The 24,991-nt window shown below is 40.6% G+C and overlaps 1 protein-coding gene across 3 annotated transcripts in view; it reads left to right on the top strand.

Moving 5' to 3' along the window:
• The first annotated feature begins 13,880 nt into the window (after positions 1–13,880).
• The window catches only part of LOC141144282 (uncharacterized), a 41,005-nt gene continuing 29,894 nt past the window's right edge, over positions 13,881–24,991 (top strand). Inside the window, exons 1-2 of one of the 3 annotated variants that reach the window (XM_073629790.1) lie at positions 13,881–14,334; positions 14,896–15,454. In XM_073629790.1, coding sequence (XP_073485891.1) covers positions 14,290–14,334; positions 14,896–15,454 — 604 coding nt within the window. In that variant the 5' untranslated portion in view covers positions 13,881–14,289. Of the gene's footprint in view, positions 14,335–14,426; positions 14,575–14,895; positions 15,455–24,991 lie in introns of those variants that run through there. The other 2 variants (XM_073629791.1, XM_073629792.1) reach the window with 2 other exon arrangements.

The raw sequence follows: 24,991 nt of genomic DNA, 5'->3' as shown, positions 1-24,991 counted from the left end.
CGTGGTACACAAAAGAAACTAAAGGTCGAAGCCAACATACCCAGAGACGCCACAAACCCCAGCCTAAAAGGAATCAGCGGTATCCTGTGTAACCATAGGGATCAGAGGCCAACCCAGAAGGAAAAGGAGGTCATACTGACTGTAACAAGGTCTGGGCGGTAATCAATGGGCCACAAGGCATGAACACCACACGGGGGGGTTGCTCTGGCACCCACCTCATGGTCTATTGGGAGCCCGAGACCACCAGAGTGATAATATAAGATTATCTATCGTGCACTTAGTCTAGTTACCTAAGCACCTCATATCTCCTGGGTGCAACATCAACAGTAGGTGACCAAAGAATCAATGAGAAGGTAAGAGGCGAAGAAGGGGGGGGGGGTAAGATAAGAAGTAGAGGAAAAGGAGGGGAAGGATTGGACGCATTGTATACCTTCGAAGTCCACGAGACCACTCACATACACATATCTTTTTTGCATACCATTTTGCAAAAAGACAGAAGGGGGGGATCTGCTCATTTCAGAAGGGCAACATCGAGGCTAGATGAGGCATATTCCACAGCTGCGGTGTGTTCTTGCCAGGTTGCCCATGTTGTATGGAAGTGTTCCAATGTACCCTTACAGGTGAATATCCACTCCTCTGCCTCCATGATCTCGTTTACCTTACCTGGGTTCTCTTCCAATATATTGATATCAAGCGTTTGGCAGCTTTTAAGAGGTGCAGTGAGGCAATATTATGTAATTTGGTGAGCACTTATAGTAATGGTATCATATGTGTTATGAGAAAAAATTAAATTAAAATGATATTAATGTTATTATAATGATGCTTTTTGTAATCTGATTGATAAATATAGATGCATGTAGAGTTGCCCAGAAAAAGCAGTTCATGACTCTGCGAAACGCATCGGAATACCCAATGCACCAGCATCTTTCAAGCTTTTAAAGGATTCAAGTATTATTGGCAATTGCCAAATGGGGCTCAATGTGTTTGTCAATTTTTATGCTTTTTATGTTTCTGTAATAAACATACTATTTTATTATCGACAAATTGTTTGTGCTTACCTCAATGACAGCCTCACATCCTTAAAAGTCCAATCACCATATGGGAGAGTGGTGTTTTCCCAAATTCTTTCCAATATATGTACAGTATCTTAACGACCATCTCTCTCTGAATTTCTTGTATTTCACTTACCATTAAGACCTCCGGTGGATTCAGTCTTTGCTCTTTTTGCAGAACTTTAAGCACCACTAAGGTATTAAGCATCAGCTTTATGGGACACATTAGTGATGTTTGCAAGGACTGGAATCAGGTTGACACAGGTGTCCAACACATTCATGTGTTGGATGCTGAAGATCCTAGCCATCCATTATGCCACTAATGTGTCCCTGCAGAGCATATGCTGAAGAACCTAATGGTGCTTCTAGCTCTGCAAAAAAGAGAGAAGACTGAATTCACCAGAGGAGCTAACGGTAAGTATAAAAGATGTGTTTTTAAGAGACCATTTGATTCCCCACCACTGTAGTGGAGTGGATTTAAAAGAAGTGGAGTGGATTCCCTCAACTTTCTGTCATATGACAGCGGTGGCACTTGGTGATTGGCCGCTCATACATCGGTGCTGTCACCTGGCTCTCTCCTCGTGTAAGCACCAAGCCATGATTTCAGTTACAGTTCAAAAGGCCAACAGGTTCACCTTAAATTATGATGGAATAAATTATTTGACATGAGCCATCTGCTTTTATGAACTGTTTTGTTTTGATGTTTTGCCAGTCCCTTCTGTTCTGCTCAATTTCCTGCTCTTTGTAGTTATGATATGGTTAATGTCAAAGTAACAGTTCATTTTAACAGTCTCTCATTTGCTCATCTCCCTCTCTTTGTATTATGAGCAATTATACTACCTTTCATCAGTGCCCTGCCTATTCACCCAGTCATCTCAAAGCATCCTCAGTACAGTTGACCCGTTTATTTAAAAGAAGAAAGCCACCTGCTCCAGGAATTTTCCCATGAAGTCTACAGCCATACATGCTTTATGTCTATTTTATGGGAAATAGCCAGAAATTAAAAGTAGGACAGTATTTAAAGCTGATTTCCATGTTTAATTTGACTTGAAATTGTTTATTTGGACCAAACCTATTTCCAAATATATGCATTTTGTGAGTATATATTTACATGGGGCAGTCTTGTATTGTCTTTATATTTGCAATGTCTTCAGCATGGCAGTGCTCCACAATGGTTGTGCTTTACTGGTTCTTCCTACAATGCAGGTCTATTAATCGAATGAAAATAATGCGCTCCTTGTGTGGCTGCAAACTCATCTCAACGGTTGTTAGGCAAGAGACAATAATTGCACTGAACTACCTTTGCTGGCTAATCTTTTTTTAAAGTCCCACTCCGGGAAATCGGAAAAATTAAACATTCTCCTTTGCAGTGGGGCTGTGCTCCCACTTCAAGGGCAAATTGCTTGTTTAGGTCTAGGAAACTTGTTAAGCAAGATTTACTTACCAAATCCTCTGCGCTGCTAGACTGGGTACTGCAGCTTCTTTTTTCCTATGCTCCAGCGGTCTAGGGTCCTTATGTCATCAAGACCAGTGCAAGGTTTAAAGCTCTGCATTGGCCGTGTTGACACCAAGGTCAATCCATTGCCAGAGCACTGTCTGTCTGAGGAGTGGAGGATAGTGCTTTTCCTTTCCCTTGTGCAGCCCCACTGAAAGGGATAATGTTCACATTTTCCAGAGTTGTGTTTTATTGCAATTACAAAATTGGGGAGAAGCAAGCTAGTAAAATGTGTATTAGATACAAAATGTACTTTAAAGTATATCTTTTGCCAGTTTTTTAATAGTTTTGAATGGAGTAGGGAAGGATTAGATCTTTTGTAAGGTTTTTATTACTGCCTGTGTCCCTGATAGAGAGATTCTGCCTTTCTATTTGTCTTGGTGACCATTTTACCTGGGTAGAAAGTTATAGTAAATCCCACATTCTTAGTGAAGGGAAATGCTCCAATGGGAACACATGTGGAACTTATAGCTAAGACTTGATTTTTCCACACTTTGAAGAGATTTCTTGATGCCCTTCAGGACAGGAAGTGAAGGAAAATTTCCCCAACAGTGTGTCTCCAACTAAAACCAGCTGGCCTGGCAATTACTACAATATGGGCTCATCAGCGTCCAAGAATATTGGGATTGTTTCTTCTTTCCATTGACGGTCCATCCAGCAGGAATAAGGAATCCCCGTTAAGAATCACTTTAAACAATTGAAATGTTGGCTAACTCTGTCCCCATACTCTAATTAATGGCTGAAAACAAGCCCCAATTCCTATGGAACAGTGGCTTGGTTATGTCATGACCCACTCAAAGCACTGAAAAGCCAGTCGTTCTGAAATTTTTCTTGCAAAGGTAGCAATTGCTTCTCTATAGGAGTAGAACTGAAATTCCAGCATCCCCCTCTGGGGGCTGAGCGGTGTGTGCTCTCAAAGTCATCTGATTTTGGATTTTTTTTCTACAAAGCTTTCATTGGGAAATGTATTGTTAATACTGAATACAAAGATAAGCTCATCTTTAAAGTGGAGATGAAAGTATACCATCTATGGCCTCTGTGTATTTACTTGGAAGCAGAGAAGATTAGGACCAAACTTTGGACACTAACCCAGTGCACATATGTGGAACAGCTGTTACACCTTGATATGGTAGATTATGTTGTGCAAGACGCGAACGGAACTTCAAACATTGTGAGATGTTTAAAACTGTAACTTGTATGTCCATTTACTATTTTGGTGCAACAATGAACATCCTAATGGGGCAATGCATCAAATTAAAGAGTTCATCAAGCTGTTTCCACCACGTTTATCAACAGAAAACTGCATCTTACTGATTTATGTGCAGTGACTGCATCCTAAAGCTAGTCATCAGAATTTCGTTCAAATTGATTTGTTTTAAGAACACCTGTTAGAAACTCTAATCATTAGTGGGGTCAAATGAAAGTTCACTTGACCACAGTGATGAGAAAATTTGAAGGATGGAATTTTTTTTATGAACAAATACATTTTTAACTGTGGTTTTCCTTCAGGAAAGCCTATTCATTCAAAAATCGGATGTTAAAAGCAAATACAATTTTGAAGTACATTCAAACAACATTTGTAAAGTCATCAAATGTACTAAGAATTTTTGTGTAGTGTCCCTGCCCTGGGCTAGCTAAATTTAGTGTATGGCTTTGCTGTAACCAGCTGAGCTGCAATTTATTTTTTAGGTCTGATCAGGTTCATCCCTAAATCTGGTGGCTGATTGTTTCTGTCTGTCTCTGAAAAAATGTTCCAGAAATAGTGTAGGAGGGTCAGTCCCTGGATTATGAATATTTATCTGACCCTAGTTAATCCCATGGAAGGCTGTCCCAGAAGGTGTAGCTGGGGAGAAGATAAATGTTTGGGAGGGTCTGATTAGAGCTCTCTCCTGGGGTCTCCTTCCTCCAGGGGTCAAGAGTTACTGCTGTTAGGCCTCTGCATGTGCAATGGCTGAGGGCCTGAATGAAGCTGGATTAAAGTAGACTTGCTGAAGGACACTACCTGAAGAAGCTGGGCTGGAGAGGGAAATCTTTCACTAAAGAGGATCAGGGGAGCTGGGTGGGAGCTGCCTCTGGATATTGTGAGTAGGACCATTTGCCTATAGCTCCAGCATTACTTTAAAGCTTCTACTGATGAGCCCAATTTTGCTAAAACAAGACTTTGTTTAAGAATCTGTCCTCCAAGACCTGCATGCATTTTTGAGTATCCTGCACCCTCATACCTCCTTCCTGCCTGTGTTCAAGATCTGCAATAAAACTTTAAAAGACACCCCTAGATTGAGCCTGAATTTTGTTGTTGGACTTCTGGATCTGGTAGCAAGGCTGGCAGCCTTTTAACATGTAAGGGAGACATGTATATTTCCAGCAGCTCCTCCAGGGGTGAGCGCTATATTCATATGAATGTTTGTATGAACGGTCCTTCAAAAATCTACTAGTGTATGGCCAACTTCATTTCAACGAGGGGTCATTCCTAAAAGTAGCTGTGACATGTCCAATCCAATTATTTTCATTTCCAACAAATATGAGTGACCTGGAGTTAAAGTATAACTAAAAGCAAAACTTTTCATTTTAGATAATGTAGAGAGGGATAAGAACATCTTTTAGGCTTTTATTGCTATCTCTTACCCTGTTAAGGAAATTAACCTCTCTATTTGTCCTGTTTACCATTATTGTTATCACCAATGAAAGAAATTCCCACATTTTGGGTTGTCACAGAACAGGAATAGAAGGGAAATCTTCCAATGAGGACCCTAGTTCTGGTGACCCTGGTGCAACTAGGGATTGCCTCACTTTGAAGAGATCACCTTTCACTTCCTGTTTTAGTTATGGGACTGCAAATGAAGCAAAATCTCCCCGATAAGGACACAGATTGGAAAAATGAAAAACAGTGGTATACCTTTCTATTCGAAATTTTTTTAAAAGTTTTGCCTTTAGTTCTTTAAATATTAGAATCTTCTCTCAGTTGGCTGAAAAATATAAATTGCAAGCTGGTTTACAGAAATAGTCTTTTGAAAGAGGAACTTTGCAAAGAACTATTTCCATCTAAACTGAGATAAAATAAGCCTAATTCAATTGGCATAACCCTCTCAAACCCAGAGACCTTGATCGAATCTCAAATCAAAGAATTACAAAAGTCTACCCATACAGGTGTTCCCCCTCCGCATAGGAATGGTTAAATGCTTGTTAACTCTAGGCCTGTATTTCTTCAACCAGGGTGCCATTTGGGTTGAACCAAGGTACCACAAGTACTGGACCCAGTTTGCCCTGGATCAGAACGGGATGAGAGGACTCTGTCATCCAATGGGGAACTCTGTGGGGATAGGGGACTCTGATGTGATGGGAGCCTCTGAGTCTGTGATGGAGGAACTCTGTGGTGATGGAGAGCCTCCTGGAGCCAGAAGTAAAGTAAGTGTTACACCTTATTACTCATCCCATAGAATTAACAAGCAGTTAACCCTTGCACACTGCAAAGGTGTTTTTTTGTAATTCCCGGGGTTGGGCTTTATAGTTAAACTCCAGCCAAATCCTTTACTTTCCAGTTTAGGAAATAGAGAGAGAGATTTCTCTAGGCAGGAGATTAAGGGGCATATTCATAAAGCGGTGAATCTGGCATTCACCAAACATTCTCTGCCAACGTCGTGTCTGTGCAGGCTCTAAATCTCCCGAATTCATAAAATGTCTTGTACTTATTTTACAGAATACAGGCCGTTCTGTGATTGGACAAGGTAGAGATCATGATGTTTACCACTGGCCCTCTCACCAAATCACAGAATGCCTTTTATGATGAATCAAGGCTGTCGTTCAGTGTTCAGCCACAATATATCAACCTGTCTGTCATTACAGCTTATGCTAAGGGTGGAAGCGTGTGGATGATTTTTGCTACAGCAAGCATTGCCCATGATCACCTTACAAATAATTGCAGTAAGCAGTGAAGTACAGCACAGATCATTGATACTGCTAATGATAAAGCAGTGTTCCAAATTTGTGCAAATGATTACTACTACAGTAAAACCTCGGATTACGAGTAACGCGGTTTACGAGGGTGTTTTGCAATACGAGCTGTTTTTAAAAAAAATCTTGACTCTATTTGTGAGCATTGTCTCGCAAGATGAGCAGGATTCAAGCTTCTGGGGTGGCCAGAGGTGCAGGGGCGCTGGTGACGCTCTGAGACACTCTGAGCCGCTAGGAGACACTCGGAAACACTCTGTTCCAGAGTATCTCAGAGCGTCTCCGAGTGTCTCTGAGTGTTTCCGAGTGTCTCCGTCGCTCCCCCCCATCTCTGGCCACATGCGGTACTGCATACACTAGCAGTGACACTGGAACAAATTATCAGAGTTTCCATTCATTCATATGGGGAAACTTGCTTTGATATACGAGTGCTTTGAAATACAAGCATTCTTCTGGAACGGATTATGCTTGTAATCCAAGGTACTACTGTACATTCAACTGCATGTGTAGACATAACTACCAATTAAACAGGGGCTATTGTGGACCATTTTACCAGCAAGATCACACTCAGAAACATCACCCAGGTGAACCTAGCCTAAAGACCAGCACATGCGTGGTTAGCAAATGCCCCTCGTTCAGCAGGGCAGTTCCCTCTTTTTTCAATTTGACCTATATTTTCCAGATCCTGAAAATGGCCCACTCGCTAGGTAGAAGCTGAAAATTTTCTACATCAGCTTGTAGGCAGGTGCAGTCTATTTTTTCCATTGTAGGTGGCGAAGTCAAGTGGAACATGTTTCCTCTATGGTTTCCTGGATCTCTGGGGAAGCTATATGACTCTGACAGTCAACCCAAATCATTATAAACTATCAGTACATACTATATTACATACTGTTCATACTCACATTGCCACTTGAACATTTGTTTTCTTTAGATTGCAAAAACCCTGGTTGATCCTGCCATTCACTGTCCCTCCCTCCTTATCTGTGCCCCCGCTGTTCAACAGAGGCTGATCGTTAAACCTGCTTCTATCTAACAGTCCTGCTGGAAATCCAGTGTTTGATCAGCTACTGCAGCCAATGGCTGCAGAGCTGATCTGTGTACTTTGACAAGGGGAGAGAGGGGAGAGTCCCGCTGCCAGAACGCAATAGCACAGCAGGGGAGATCACTGCATCCATATTGCTTGTACGGATGCGGAAATCTGTGTGTTTTTTTTTTTTTTCATTCAACCAGCAGGTTAAATGGAAAAAAAACCTCTGGGTGTATATCCTGCTGACGAGTGCACTGTAGTTTTTCTTTAGAATCCATCATTTTTAAAAGATGTAACAAATATGTAAAGTGTCCATCAGCCATAATGAGGTGTAGATTCTGTATGTATCTGCCACAACGCTGCAATCTCTGCCTCAAACTGATTAGTGTTAAATCACTTAAGAACCACCATGGAGTGCAGCACTAAGATATTAAAGTGCCTGTCTGAATATCTCTGTATGAAATTCATTGGAAAGAGCTTATAGAAGAAATGCAGTGAAGCGGAAACCACAGTGTTTTCTTGCAGTGGACCATGGCGGATTTATAGAATTAGTCTGAGCTATATAAACATGTTTACATCTCTTAAGCTCTTATGTCAGTAACAAAGGGCAACCTCCAAAGGAATGAATGGAGCTTTTGTATATAAATTACCTTTCTTCCTTTGTTATGGTTAGCATTAAAAAATGCATTTTTTAGCCGAGTATATATGAAATATTGAGTAAGCATATTTTATATTCTTCTTTCTTATATTCTTATTCTTATAGCCAGCAGGCAAAGCTTTAGGGCTCATTTACGTCACTGATCTGGGAAGTATACCGTCAAAAAATCAATGTTTCTCTGCCATGGGTACACTCAGGTGTTTGCAATTAGCCACAGTCAGCAGCCTGTGCAAAGCAATTTCAGGCCAACAGGTGCTATGTCTGTTCACATGTAGTCCACATCTGAGCAGTTATATGCATTTAGGCACAGATGAGCGGTCCTGGGGGCAAACTGTCTGCGAGTGGCCCAGTCTGGCGATTTAAACGAGCCCTTTGACTCCTTTTCCAATCTTGCAGGCTTTTCTTATTTGCTATGCTAAAAAAGCCTTTAGTTAACAGAGCTCAATAGCTTAGGATGAAATTTACACACACACATGTAAATGAGTCAGATCCCCTTTCTCCCTTTCCCTGTTTGTTTTGTTCAAATGGATTCATCTGAATTTTCAGAGAGGCAAAATGAATGTAAAAGCAAACTACTCCAACTGTGCTGTTTTTTTGTTTTTTTTAATGTTTTATATGATATACAATCAGAATCAGAGGAACGTAAACAGTTTGAATATGACAAAAATAAATTTAATCATAATTGCACTCTAATGCCTCGTACACATGGTCGGATTTTCCGACGGAAAATGTGTGATAGGACCTTGTTGTCAGAAATTCCGACCGTGTGTAGGCTCCATCACACATTTTCCATCGGATTTTCCGACACACAAAGTTTGAGAGCAGGAAATAAAATTTTCCGACAACAAAATCCGTTGTCGGAAATTCCGATCGTGTGTACACAAATCTGACGGACAAAGTGCCACGCATGCTCAGAATAATTAAAGAGATGAAAGCTATTGGCCACTGCCCCATTTATAGTCCCGATGTACGTGTTTTACGTCACCGCGCTCAGAACGATGGGATTTTCCGACAACTTTGTGTGACCGTGTGTATGCAAGACAAGTTTGAGCCAACATCCGTCGGAAAAAATCCTAGGATTTTGTTGTCGGAATGTCCGAACAAAGTCCGACCGTGTGTACAGGGCATAAGGATGAACCTAAGGTTCAGACCAAAACCACTTGTATTATAGCGAACCAAATATGGTCATGTCCATATTTGGTCAATGACGTCAGTCGGGAAACCCTGACCCTCTGTTTACATCATGTTTCCTTGTCAAAAGAAGTTTATTGAGTATACAATGTTATAAAGATACATAAAGTAAGTTTACAAGGATCTATAAAGTAAGCTCATTGTTTTACAGTAGGGTTTATATAGGTAAATATCATGAAATTTCAAATATTAAACATTGGGTTCACGTAAATCTAAATTAAAGATATATATCATTTCCTTAGTTACTTTTGTAGGTATTTAAATGATTTATACCTACTATACATATTGTTTACAAGTAGAGTGTATATAGGTCAAATAAATTCTGATAATGAGCTTTAATCGTAAGGTGGAGAAAAGGAAAGAGAAAGAAGAAAAAGGGTTGAAAGGTAGAGGTATGGTCCACAAGGTTGTCCCGCTCGTCAGTTTATTATTCTTTTTAGTTCTCTTTGAAGCCTTAGAATGGGTGTCTCTGTAAGTCATTTAATCTGTTACCATGGCAACAGGACAGAGTCATTGAAGTTTGACAGGAACTGTTGTTTTATCCAAGGATGCCAAAGTTTTTCAAATTTTGGAATTTGATTTTGATCGATGGCTACTATCTGTTTACATCATGTTTCATCTGCTGGACCTTTCTTTTGGCAGGAGTGACATGAGGGCACAATATGTGTGTCGGCAGTCTGCATTTTTTTTTTTGGGCTGGTCAACGACCATCAGACATTAATAAAAAAGGTGTATCTCTGTGCTGTGGTGGGGTGGCAGCTGACACAGATAAGTAATATACCAAACTTACAAAATAATCTTAAGAAAAGGTGTGTAGCGCCAAAAGTTAATGAACAGCGATGAAATGTAAATACTGTTTTATAAATGGACAGCACATTGAAATTGCAAAAAAGTGTTAAAGTGAAAAAATGCTAAAGTGAAAAAAAATATATAAGTCCAAACTTGAATGGAGATCAACAATGAAAAACCAATATAGTGAAAAATACAGATTTAAATGCACAGTCCCATGATAGGATAAGAAATATAAACTTATTGGTGAAAACGCAATAGTTCAGTGCAAAGATGTGCACAAAAAAATTGGTGATGACTTGAAAAACGAAGAGGTGATTCAGTACAGTGCTCCAGAATCATCCACCACACCCCTATGAAATGGACGCTCACCGGAAAAGCTGGCTGCCGTTACAGCAGCAATCACACACTCAGTGTAGATCTGCCATCTGTTGTGGGGAAGACAGTTCAGAAACTCGCACCATCCAGATGTAGCTGTAGTAAATAAAACTCTCCGGGAGCCAGATGAAGTCTCCATAGTGCAGTATTTATTGAATTTGTATGTGAAAAGCCAATATAAAATGAACATATGACAATGGGTGCCATTGCCGACCCGGAATCGAACAGTGGCCTGATGTCACTGTGGCACCAGTGGCTCCTCCCTGACAGGTTTCGTCATATAGGATATTATCGAGGGGTCCTCTTGTGTCAGACATCAAACTTGTTTATATATCCTCTCAAAACTGCTCAAATCATGGTGTCCCCTTAGAGAAACTGCAAACAGAAAGTGATCTGTCGGCCATTGTGCCGATCAGAGATTGTGAATGACATGGAACTGTATCACTGGACTACATAACTGGCAATAGATGTACATTGTAAGACTTTTTAACTCTTTAACATGGGAAGAGGGGGTTGGGTGCCCCTTTATTGGTAAAGGGTGCTTCTAGATTCCGATAAGACCCAGCGCACAGACAACCACAACCACTGGGCCAGGTTTGTGAGGGAGAGACCCTTGTTCTTATTAACATGGGGACATTGTGCTTTGTTAGGGTAACATGCCCAGTGGGGTAACCCCCCATGTTAAGGGCAAGTGTGCTGGTTTGGTTGGGGGGGGGGGGGGGGGGCATGCTCGCCATTACTTTCCTGGCCAGGCTTTCTTTCTTTTATTTTCACCTGGTGATTCTGCCAGTAAATCTGCTGTTTTTCAACAGAACAAGCTGTCCTGCAGATGTAGCAATTAGAAGGCCATTTAACAATGACAGGAGTGCTTACAATGATCACCTTTTATTTAATTAAGTAAAGCCTTTATCCCAAAAGGAAAAAACTGTTGCTTTACCTGCTTAAAAAGTGTTAGCTGGAATTTGGCTTCAATTTATTTGACCATTTAAGGATATATACTGCGGTAAGGTGGCCCTCCTTCGCGAAATCACGTACAGGTACGTGAATTTGTGCAGCAGGTCTGGAGCGCACGCACGCACCGCCGGCGACCGACTGTGATTGGACGAAACGCGGTCTGCTTGTGTAAACAAGGCAGACCACCGTTCTGTGAGGAAGGAAGATGGAGATCTTGTGTTTAAGCAGAAACACAGATCTCTCTTTTCCTCCAGTCACAGCATTCCTCCCACAGTTAGAAAGCACCCCCTAGGAAGACACTTAACTCTTTGATCGACCCTGATGTTAACCTCTTCCCTGCCAGTGGCATTAGTACAGTTAGAGTGCATATTATTTAGCACTGATCACTGTATTAGTGTCACTGGTCCCCAGTTTCAAAAGTGTCAGTTAGGTGTCCAATTTGTCTGCCGCAATGTCGCAGTGCCACTAAAAAAGGATGATCGCCACCATTTCTAGTAAAAAATATAAAATAAATAAAAATTCCATAAATATATTCCATAGTTTCTAGACGTTATAACTTTTGCGCAAACCAATCAATATACACTTATTGGGATTTATTTTACCAAAAATATGAAGCAAAATACATTGTGGCCTAAACTGCTGAAGAAATTAGATTTTTTACATTTTTTTTATTGGATATGTTTCATAGCATAAAGTAAAAAATATTGTTTTTTTTTTTCAAAATTGTGGGTCTTTTTTTGCTTATAGCGCCAAAAATAAAAACTGCAGAGGTGATCAAATACCACCAAAAGAAAGCCTAATGCCGCGTACACACGAGCGGACTTTACGGCAGACTTTGCTCGGCGGACTTTTCGACGTACTTTAGGACGGACTTTCTGAATGAACGGACTTGCCTACACACAATCCACCAAAGTCTGTCGAATTCGTACGTGATGACATACGACCGGACTAAAACAAGGAAGTTCATAGTCAGTAGCCAATAGCTGCCCTAGCGTGGCTTTTTGTCCGTCGAACTAGCATACAGACGAGCGGACTTTTCGACCGGACTCGATTTCGACGGATTAATTTAAAACATGTTTCAAATCTAAGTCCGTCCAACTTTTGAGAAAACAAAGTCCGCTGGAGCCCACACACGATCGAATTGTCTGACGAAATCCAGTCCGCCGGGCAAAGTCTGCCGTAAAGTCCGCTCGTGTGTACGCGGCATAATTTGTGGAAAAAAAAGAGGACATATATTTTATTTGTGTACAGCAAATGATCACGACCGCGCAATTGTCAGTTAAAGTAACGCAGTGCCGTATCGCAAAAAATGGCTTGGTCATGATAAGGGTAAACCTGTTAATGTATCTAAATCTGCTAGTGCATCTAACCTTCCTGTTAGATGTGCTGCTCACCGAAAGTGTTTCAGTTGCAGCTTCAGAAGTGACATGACGGGACAAGCTATGTGTTGGCAGTCTGCGTTTTTTCTTCCTTTTGTTGCTCCTTCATCCAGAGTGGAGGCATTCTAGTAAAGCAGGAGTTTTACTGGCCCGATCACCAGGTGAAAACAAAGGGAAAAAAGCCTCAAAAAAGAAAAGGAATGTAGCCACCACATCTAATAATTGCATTTTTGGTTTTGTGTTCAATATTGCTTTAAGCTGATTGGCTTACAGTGCTTCTACATCCCTCTCAGTATGAAGTCTGCTTTGATGATCACTACCAGAGGCTAATATAAAGAGAGAATGAGGTACAATTTAGAAATGCATTTAAAGCCAAACGAAGGGCACTTTAATTTTCCATTGTTCCAGTGACAACTTTTTTTGAGGGAAATTTCAAGAGATTTTTTTCTCATTTTTCAATGCTTCTGCAGAACAGGAACTAAGTGGAAATAAAAAAAAAAAGAAATAACAAAATGGGAGCAGGGAGCAACAAATTGTCAGAGGTTTTATAGTTTTGACTATAAATATACTTTGACCATTAGGTTTGTAGAAAATTAAAAAGGTGGAAATTTGGGAAAAAAATGATAAAATTACTTAACAGGTGTTAATTTAAGTTTTCAGAGGCTTCCAAGTAATTTTTTCATGCAAAACATACATTTACCAATCACGAGTGTCCTCACACATGCCATGCTTTGCCTCATCCTCCAAACTCAACCAGAAAAGGCAACAGTCATTCTCTGTTGGGATGTCTTACACGGTGTGTTTGTAGAACCCCCCAGCGAGCCATAGACTTTGTTTGATATATGGTAAATTAAACAAGGTCTGGAGAATTCCTTTTCCAATTTTTTTTTATCTAGCACTTGGCATGGAAACACTTCAGGATCCTTTGTTCTGTCCCCATTGAAAACAAAGATGAAATTCTCCTCGAATAGACATGTTGAAATATTCCTACTTATGTTTTCATTTATATGGAAGTCAACGGAGAGAGTTGGAGATATACCTATTCTTGGCTTCTGTTTTTGTTTTTGTAAGTAAATTATCTATCCCCACAAAAATGCAGGAAGTGGTCTTGAAACCCAATAGCTCTTAAACATCTTGAATATAGCTGAACCTTGGAGAGTAATGAAAAAAAAAAAAAGGTTTTACCAACTCCAGTCTGAAAGAGAAGATTGACTACACAATGAAAAGCATTCCTGCTCCTGGCTACCATAATTAGGCTAAAACTTGGATTTACATTTGAGGGAGTCACTAACACTTAACCTTATTCTTCTCTCCTCTATCAAAGTGACAGCATGGGGGAACCCAGGACACTCTTAATGAACGACTGAAAAGCTGACATGGAATTCACAAACCAGCATGGCTGTTTGTACAGTATATAAATGAAGAATCGTAGAGGGAACTGCAGAATGAGACTTTCATTTAAGGTAAGTTGCAGAACAATTTAGGCTTGTGAGGGGAGGGTTAATGGGTGGTCTCTAAGAAATTTGAAGCTAATGAAATCTGAGGAATGTTGCACATAACATTCTCCAGCCTGTAGCTCTGTAGAGGTCACACTTGCTTGGATAGAGCGAGCACTCTGCACAGATGATAAGTCATTAATTGGAGGTAGCAGCATAGAAGACTAGACCCTGCAAGCCTTCCCAAGGTATTCCTGCCATAAAAAGGTCTCTTTACAAATCTATTCTAGCTTAACGAAAATACTTGAATCCAAGAACACTAAAAGAGAGACAATTGCAAACACATGCTCCGAAAGCTTTTATGTAGAGACATTAAAGAGGTTCTATTTTGTTGGCATGGAAGAATGCATTTTATGTGTCACAGAGTACTCAGAGATGTGAACTTGCTCACAGCTGTATTCTCCAAAGATCTCAGCACAGCTGTTTAGAGAAGCTGAATGTCATAATGCATTCGATTCCAGAGTAATTATGTTGAATTGGCTGTTGGGTAACAGTTAAGGTTCTTAATTTTTATTTTTTGATTTGCAGGTAACAATGGTGAGTTGGCAGTCCTCTGCAAGACTGAGTTGTCTGTTCTTCCTTCTTGTTTGTTATGAAGTCCCTGCGGAGAGATGCACAGGGGGTCCGTCCTGTACCAGCGGCTCTACAGACAGTGACCAACAAAAACCATGTGTGGGCACCAGATGCCCAGCCAAAGCCAACAGAGCTTCTCGTTCATACCAACACACAGCTAGCAGTGATGGCTTTTTACAACCTGGGAGAGCTAGCCAGCTGCCCTCAGCATCCTCAAGAGCTGAAGTTTCAGGTACCACAGACACTTGGGGAGGAGCTCCACACCTAAACAACAATGCCACCAAAGACTGCAAAGGAATTGAATGCAAATTGCCCCTGCGGATCCGCATGAAGTCTCGAGGGAGAGTTTTGTGCACCGGGGAGGGATGCCCACCTGCAGAAGGACAGCAGGGTGTTGTGCGTTTGTCAGACAGAGCGGCACACTTCATTGGTGAAGTACCGGAATTCCAATACGCCAATGCAGAACTGGGAGGAGCTCCACTGGGAGTTCAGCTCACCTGTGATATCAAGCCAGGTAAGTGCCCAATGTACTGACCAAATACATAATTTCAGGAATAAAATTTGAAATAGAAATGGCACCTTACAAATAAGTTAAAAAGCCTAATTACTTTACAAATTTAAAGGGTCATAAAATGAACACAGCTTTAGATTCTTTATTGTGCATTAACATTGTCATATATTAAAGCCTGAAAGCAATGTCCTCAAATAGCATGAATAGAAGAGCTGTGTGGAAATAGTATTGAAAGAAAACCATGCTTTTACTAAATATGTACAACATCGGTGTATGTCTTTGTCAGCATTGATGTTGTAAAGTTTTTTAATACTCATAAGAACTCTTTTGGATTAAAAAAAAACAAAACAAAAAAAAACAAAAAGGAACTTTGGTTTAGGCTAAGTGAGAATTTAACAGTAACTTATTTTAATAAAGCAATAGGTTGTAAGTCACGCATTTCATAGTAGCAGTCATTGGCTCTTTATTGTTTTTATTATCCTTATTTATAGAGTGACAACATATTGTACTGTACAATAATAAAAGAGGCCAATTAAGAGACTTCAGACAAATACAAAGTCATGACACAGGAGAGGAAAACAACCTGCCTATAGGATCCTTGATTTTCTTTTAATTATCAATAACAAAATTAGAATAAAAAATTGTTGCTGATTCAGATATAACTGCCTACACCTGCTCAGCGGGATGGTTGAAGTGTGCCTTGAGACAGCTGAAAAAGGAAGGTTGACAATTCAAAATACATTTAATATGGGATTTTATTATGAGATCAAAATCAGGAGATTTCCAGAGACAAACGCTGAAAGTGACAAATCTCCAAAGCCTGGACTGCCCCCAGACACCAAGGATGGGTGGCAAGTGTACCGTGTTGTGTTGCTGACTTCCTGGAACATGTAGCACTAATTATTATTATCTGTCAGTGACAGATTAAAAGAGCTGTAGACATTGTGTAGTAATTAAGACGTGAACATACTTTGTCCAACAGTCACCATCAACCACATTAATTAATATTAAAACCTGCCAGGGGTTCAGATAAAAGGGGACAATAAACAAAAGTATAATGCTGTTTTTTGTAAATATTACAATAGTTTATCAGAAATAAAGCCATTTAAAATTAAGGTGATGTAGTGAGGTGTGATATTTACTTGAAAGGAACATATAAAGAAGCAAGGAGGCTGCTACTGCTATTCTTTTACTATGCTAATGTTAGTTGCCTGGCTGTCATGTTGATCCAAAGGCTTATATACTTTCCTAGTCATTACGTCATAAAAATTGTACTGATCAGTTCTAATTTCCCTTTGACTTGTTTCATGTTTGTTCAGGGCCAGTGATGCACAGCTATTGAAATGAGAGGCAGCCAGGCAGTCAGCAAGGTCTAAAAATATTTGTGCAGGCTTTTGTGGACTTTAATGGTACTGCCATAGACACCAGTAATTAGTTATAAAAACATATTTTATTACAAAATTGATAATTAAAAAAATGTGTGTGGGGGGGTGTTATATATACATACACATGCCAATTATTAAGCACTAAAAGGGCTTTCTAATAGTTGGAATCAATACAGGGTGATACTAAATGACAACATGGTACAGTCTTTCTCATAAGTCTTATTCAAATTCTTCTCAACATGTTTCGTGGCTTATTGCCGCTTTCTCAGGAGTAGAGAGCACAAATATCTATAGAGCAGTGATGCGAACCTTGGCACCCCAGATGTTTTAGAATTACATTTACCATGATGATCATGCACTCTGCAGTGTAGTTGAGCATCATGGGAAATGTAGTTCTAAAACATCTGGAGTGCCAAGGTTCGCCATCACTGCTATAGAGAAACAATCAAAACAATAACAAAGGTATGTCATAAATTCAAAAAAAGCGCTTACCATAGGCCAGGATGGCACACCAACCTTAAAGGTCCCTATGACGGTACCATTAAAGTCCACAAAATCCTCCACAAATATTTTTAAACATAGCATTTTGGATATAGGTACTCACAACACTTTAACACTTTTTTTACAGAAAATTTTACAATTATTCAAAATGTTACAAGGTCAGCAATAGTAGCATGCAAATTGTCATAATACAGGCTTGTGATCACCACAAACCTATTAAAGAAGAGCATCTATACTTATGTTCCGGAGGTCCATGTCTGATGTGTTGAATACCTGCTCTGTGGTTCCTCCTGCTGGGTCCTGCATCCTGTACAAGCACGTGTTAGGGAGAGCAGCACACAATAACAACCTTAAGTGTATTGGCCAGGGAGCAGCAAAGCAACGGAATTTGAACATATGGGCTGCCAGAAAGGTGTGTGTAGATGCTCGAGTCTAGTTTTAGAGGGTGTGCTTAGCATATAAGTGAACTAGTCATGACAGGGTGAGTTTAAGTCTGCCAGGTGCCATAGTGTGCAAGCATTGAGGTCCAGGCTTGCTGTAGTTACTTCACCCCCCATGCTGCTATGTTGATTGCCATTTCGCCTAGGTCCAGTGTGATTCCACTTCCACCATTGGGCAGCCACTGATGATATAACTCCTGCATGTGCGCCCAACAACTACATCATGCCAGGCTCTAGTATTGGTATCTTACAGTGATGAGCCATGGATGTACACTGTTCATGCACTGCAGACAGTGCACACTTACTAAAACATTGCTAGTGGCCAGGGAAAACATGTTTGGGAGGAGAGACTTTTTCTTCTGCCAAAAACAATTCTACCTTCTAGCAGTTTTTTCTTTGTGTACCTCAGCTGCAATTTAAGGAACAGTTTGACAATGATTCTGTACAGTATGAACAATAAGGTGCAATAGAGCCCCTGCATTGTTTCTGTATACCCTTTCCAGAAGTTACTTCAGATCCCCAAAGCAAACAATAATTTTTCCAAAGATTGGTATTTGCATGGACTTAGGCTGGCCATAGATAACTCTGCTTTTCTTTCGTTTATGCAGCGGGTTGAACAAAAAAACCAAAACTGACCAAGGGGGATGAGAGAAACCTTCCCGCTGAGACTTCCCCGTCGTCAGAATACACTGATCAGCATTGCGGGTTATAGCTTGCAGTGCAGATCGAGGTGGGAAAATCTGCCACGGCAATTGTGCAGAAGTTGGCCCGTAAATTGACTTCCGTACAACCGCAGTGCCCATACATGGATCAAAATTCCCTGTTGAACCGGACAAATTTTCGAACCATTTATGGCCGGCTTTTAGAATTAGGAAACCTTTTTGCTCACATTTACTCTTTATTCACTCTCTGGTTTTGTCCAGTTGACCGAAATAGACAGTGAGGGGGAATCGAAGATGGTACAGTCATCGCCAGAACAAGAACTGCATTCCCTCACTTTTTAGAGATTGTCTTTCACTTCCTGTTCTGTGAGCCAAGAAGTGAAGGGATATCTCTTCAACTGGACAAAACAGCATAAAATAAGCTGACAGGGGTTTTACTCCATACAAAAAAAAAAAGGTATTGGTTTTACATACGCTTTAATTTGCAAAGAAATGCTATTTAACCACTTGACCTCTGGAAGATTTACCCCCCTTCCAGACCAGGCCATTTTTTGCGATGTGGCACTGCGTTGTTTTAACTGACAATTGCGCAGTCATGTGACACTGTAACCAAATAAAATGTATGTCCTTTTTTTCCCACTAATAGAGCTGTCTTTTGATGGTATTTGATCACCACTGCGGTTTTTATTTTTTGCGCTCAGGCCCCCCTGAGTCAATACTTTGTCTTTTTGGGTATGTGACTGTCTTTACCAGCTTTGCACATCTAGAGATTACCATGTTTGCCCATTCTTCTTTGCAATAGCTCAAGCTCTGTCAGATAGACCAACACAAAGTGGCACATAATTGTGAAGTGGAAGGAAAATTATAAATGGTTTTCAACATTTTTTACAAATAAATATGTGAAAAGTGTGATATACATTTGTATTCAGCCCTCCTGAGTCAATACTTTGTAGAACCACCTTTCACTGCAATTACAGCTGCGAGTCTTTTTGGGGATGTCTCTACCAGCTTTGCACATCTAGAGAGTGACATTTTTGCCCATTTTTCTTTGCAAAATATCTCAAGCTCTGGCAGATTGGATGGAGAGCGTCTGTGAACAGCAATTTTCAAGTCTTGCCACAGATTCTCAATTGGATTCAGGTCTGGACTTTGACTGGGCTATTCTAACACATGAATATGCTTTCATCTAAACCATTCCATTGTAGCATTGGCTGTATGTGTACGTCGTTGCCTTGCTGGAAGGTGAACCTCCACCCCAGTCTCAAGTCTTTTGCAGATTCTACTGCTGCGTACACACAAGCGGAATTTCCGTCGGAAAAATCTTGGATGGTTTTTCCGACGGAATTCCGCTCAAGCTTGGCTTGCATACACACGGTCACACAAAAGTTCGCTGAACTTTCGACCGCCAATAACGCGGTGATGTATAACACTACGACGAGCCAACAAAATGAAGTTCAATGCTTCCAAGCATGCGTCGAATTGTTTCCTAGCATGTGTAGGAATTTTGCGCGTCGTAATTGATACAGACAATCAGAATTTCTGATCGGCACTTTTTCCGACCGAAAAATTGAGAATATGCTCTCAATCTTTTGCTGGTTGGAATTCCGCCAGCAAAAGTCCAATGGAGCATACACACAGTCGCATTTTCGAACCAAAAGCTCTAATCTGACTTTTGCTGGCGGAATTTCTACTAGTGTGTACAGGTCATTACAGGTTTTCTTCTAGGATTGCCCTGTATTTGGCTCCATCCATCTTCCCATCACCTCTGACCAGCTTCCCTGTCACTGCTGCAGAAAAGCATCCCCAGTCCCCACAATATGATGCTGTCACCACCATGTTTCACGGTGGGGATGGTGTGTTCAGGGTGATGTGCAGTGTTAGTTTTCCGTCACACATAGCATTTTGCTTTTAGGCCAAAAAGTTCAATTTTGGTCCCATCTGACCAGAGCACCTTCTTCCACATGTTTGCTTTGTCTCCCACATGGCTTCTCGCAAACTGCAAACGGGACTTCTTATGGCTTTCTTTTAACAATGGCTTTCTTCTTGTCACTCTTCTATAAAGGCCAGATTTGTGAAGTGCATGACTAATAGTTGCCCTGTGGACAGATTCTCCCACCTGAGCTGTGGATCTCTGCAGCTCCTCCAGAGTTACCATGGGCCTCTTGGCTGCTTCTCTGATTAATGTTCTCCTTGCCTGGCCTGTGAGTTTAGATGTATGGCCATGTCTTGGTAGGTTTGCAGTTGTGCCATACTCTTTCCATTTTTTGATGATGGATTGAACAGTGATCCGTAAGATGTCCAAAGCTTGGGATGTTTTTTTTTATAACCTAACCCTGCTTTACACTTCTCCACAACTTTATTCCTGACCTGTCTGGTGTGTTCCTTGGCCTTCATGAGGCTGTTTGTTCACTAAGGTTATCTAACAAACCTCTGAGGGCTTCACAGAACAGCTATATTTATACTGAGATTAAATTACACTCAGGTGGACTCTATTTACTAATTAGGTGACTTCTGAAAGCCATTGGTTCCACTAGATTTTAGTTAGGGGTATCAGAGTAAAGGGGGCTGAATACAAATGCATTCCACATTTTTCAGATATTTATTTGTAGAAAAAATGTGAAAACCATTTATCATTTTCCTTCCACTTCACAATTATGTGCCACGTTGTTTTGGTCTATCACATAAAATCACAATAAAATACATTTACGTTTTTGGTGGCAACATGATAAAATGTGGAAAATTTCAAGGAGTGTGAATACTTTTTCAAGGCACTGTACATATTTTTGGTAAAAAAATCCCAATAAGCGTATATTGATTGGTTTGCGCAAAAGTTACAGTGTCTACAAACTATGGGATATTTTTATTTATTTTATTACTAGTAATAGCAGCGATCAGTGACATAGCAGGGCTGCGATATTGCGGCAGACAAATTGGACACTTACTGACACTTTTGATACTTTTTGGGGACCAGTCACACTAATACAGTGATCGGTGCTAAAAAATATGCACTGTCACTGTACTAATGACACTGGCTGGGAAGGGGATAACATCAGGGGCGATCAAAGGATGCCGGCAGACATTGAATCCGTGGTCCCCATCGATCAGCTCTTGCTGTGTGTAATCACAGCGGGGGCGAGCCACTGGTGCCTAGCAATCGCGCCCCCCATCTGGAAGTGCAGGATCACGTATATAAGTGATCCTGCGCACAGCTGCCACCCTGTAGCAGTAAAACTGCTATAGGGCAGTTGGCAAGCAGATAAACATGTTCAACTGTATGGTATAAAGAATTTGTTACCCAAACATTTCATATTCCTGAAATGTGCCTGCTGTACCATGTACCTGTTGGAAAAAGTATCCTGTTCTCTTTGTATTGCTTATTATATAGTGGCGCTACACATTTTGTCTTTTTTATTTGGGATTGTTATACTACCTATATGTAAAAGCTGCCACATGTGTTTCCCACAGCCCCAGTCTCTCCGCTTACCTATTTTAAAGCCTCGCCTACGGAGATTTTTAAGTACTGAAGTTTGGCGCCTTTCCACAAGTGTGAGCAATTTTAAAGCATGACATGTTAGGTATCTATTTACTTGGCGTAACACCATCTTTTACATTATACAAAAAATCGGGTTATCTTTAATGTGTTTTTTTTTATATTCATGAAACAGTTTTTTCCAATAAAAACGCGTTTGAAAAATTGCTGCGCAAATACCGTTTAACATAAAAAGTTGCAATGACCACCATTTTATTCCGTAGGGTGTCTGCTAAAACAATATATATAATGTTTGTGGGTTCTGAGTAATTTTCTAGCAAAAAATTATGATTATTACTTGTAGGAGAGAAGTGTCAGAATTGGCCTGGGTGGCAAGGGGTTAATTACCATAAGTAATCTACAAATAATTATTATATATTGTTTTTAATGTAATTTACTATATTTTCATTTCAAAACTGTACTCAAGCAGGTGGCTTAATGGACAAATAACTGAAGTTTGAAGTTATAACTTCCAACCAGTAATTTCACAGTAAATAGATAAATAATAAAATATTATCTTATAACATATAGCATAATAATATTTTATTGAGCTTGATTATTGACTTTTTCAAAAGCTGCAGATTCTCATTCCCCCTCTTAACTGTGTGAGAAAAACACGGAATTGTGGGTAAATCTTATATCTTTCCTTCAAGTTAAGAGGGCTGGGCTGGAAGGGAACATTTGTCTTTTAGACACATGCCCCTTCTATGACACTGCAGTGAGAGGCATGCCTCCACTGCAGCATTTTTATTGGACAGCTGGGGCTAATGGTACTTTACCATTGGTCCAAGACCCCAACCTTTCCATTGAGCTCAGTGCCTCTGACAAGAGGTGAGAGGCACTGTGAGCTCATCCTCTCAGTCTACTGCAAACAGAGTGTGTCAGCTTGTATTTAAACTGGCCGCTCTGTATGTAGCTTCTGACAGGCTGCGCAAGGAGCCCCATATCTCCGGAACCATAGGTCGTAGGAGCCCCAAATTTTTACCAGTGGCGGGGTAACATTTCGGCTACCTACCACACAAATGGGGTCTCTGTGACCTCAGGTCACCGACTTACAACCCTTGAAGCTTGATTAAAAAATGTTCATGGCTCTGCCTCACCTGCCTCCCCTGACTGCATGCCCTGATATGCACATACACACAGTCATTCACTGGGAAGAGCAGTGTGCTGCTGTTTCTCCTCCCCTAGGTCTCTGAGCTCCTTATGCAGCTGAAAACAAAGGCTATGTAATCACTTATTAAAAAAAGGAAAACCAGTATTTATAATGTTTTTTATATGTATACACAAATGTTTTGCCTTTTATTTATTTTTTTTAACTTAATGGATAGCTTTACAAGGTGAGGGTTTATATATCATTTAATAGATTTCAGATTCTAGGTTCGCTTACTCCCCAGACAGGTTATGAAAACCCTTAGCATATCATAGCCATAATGGCTAGTCTAAATTACTTCATTCAGGTCACAGCGATGTGAGAAGGTTTGTGCTATCTTCAGTTACAAAACTATCAGTCAATCATGTAGTGATTGAAGCTGATTTCATAAAAGGAAACTGGATGACAGCTCCCGAGGGAGGAAAAGATTAGACCTTTCAGCCCTGCTAATATATTCAGAAACATATGGGAGATTAGGCAGGGATGGTTTAGCGGGATTCGTTGCTCCAGTAGAAGGGACAAGTGAGGAATTGTTCAGAAAGCTCTCCAAAAAAGTCAATTTTTAATAATGATTTGGAGGATTTACAAACTTGATGCACGGTAAAAATTTAAATAATTTCCTAGTGATATTTTACTTGGTAATGATTTCTTTAGGTGTGCTACATACTTTGTTCCCATCAGGAAAATGTACCCTTTATTTGTATTTATTAATGATCATTGTCACTGAGTAAGAACGTGAGGGGAAATGGCTTCTTCTTTAGACTCCCTTCCGGGTGAACTGTCTAAGACAGTTTTCCCTTCAGTGACTGGTTGCAAGGTCTGTCTAATGGTGCTGTTGCAGAAAATGCCTTAAAAAAAAATTCCAAATAACTTGTCTGATTAGAGAGACTACTTCTCTGTTATCTGCCTCTTTCTCTCTGGAAACTTTCCTCCAGGCAAGATTTTCATAGGGTTTTATCCTGCAGTATCCTTCACGGGGCATCCATGTGGAGACACAGAGAAACCCACATGGCATCTAGATTGTGTGACATTCTGAGATAGTGCTGACTATGCCTTTGTAAAGCATAGTGTGCACACCTGTGCATTCAAAAAGTTTCTACAGGGCTGCACGGGCTACTGTGCATACACTTGTAGTGCTACCCCTGTAAGGGCCGCAGGATTTTCAGGCCCTTCCTTACACACAGCCAGACATTATAAATGATGAACCAGTCCAGGGTATTTTGTTGTGTTTTTGTTTATTTAGGTAGTTAAAACTTGGATGGGGATGGAAGCATGGGATGCCCAGAACTGTGAAACCTGAAAACAAACTTAAGGACCTGATACTGTCTCTGGCTGCTAGGAATGATCTAATTCGTTAACATCAATATGCTGTCCTCTAGTAGTATTGATGGATCAGCTGACTCAATAACAAAAAGAATGTCCCAATTGTTGAGTGCAGGTGCTGATCCATAAGGAAATGCTGATGCACCTGGCTGACTTTGGACCCAAGCTAGAGATGTAGGATGGCTTTAACGACTGAACTGTTTATAAGCTGCTTCCTGGTTACAGTCTAGCAGAGTATTGCACCTTGCTGCCCCTCCTCTGTCCAAGCTTGGGGTGTGAAGAATGAAGGTTACTAACTCAGTCCCTCTCAAATGATCCTAAAGTCCAGGAGGCTGCTGAACAGGCCCAGCTCCTGACTGTCAGGGTAGCTCCAGCTATGTCTAGCTGAGGCTGGAAAGAAGTGTGAGTCTTCAGCTCTCTCTCTTCTACTAGCTTCTTCCCTCTGCCTAGGGGCAGAGCCCTTCAGCACAGGGGTCTCCTCCAGGCAACTGGACCCTGGACTCTACTGCTCACATGGCCAGACTCCAGAACATGTATTGCCCATCTTCCC

This window comes from Aquarana catesbeiana, linkage group LG05 (genome assembly GCF_042186555.1).
Source record: "Aquarana catesbeiana isolate 2022-GZ linkage group LG05, ASM4218655v1, whole genome shotgun sequence".
Classification (NCBI taxonomy): domain Eukaryota; kingdom Metazoa; phylum Chordata; class Amphibia; order Anura; family Ranidae; genus Aquarana; species Aquarana catesbeiana.
The sequence above is the reverse complement of the archived record's forward strand: the minus strand, read 5'-3'. Positions and strand labels throughout refer to the sequence as shown.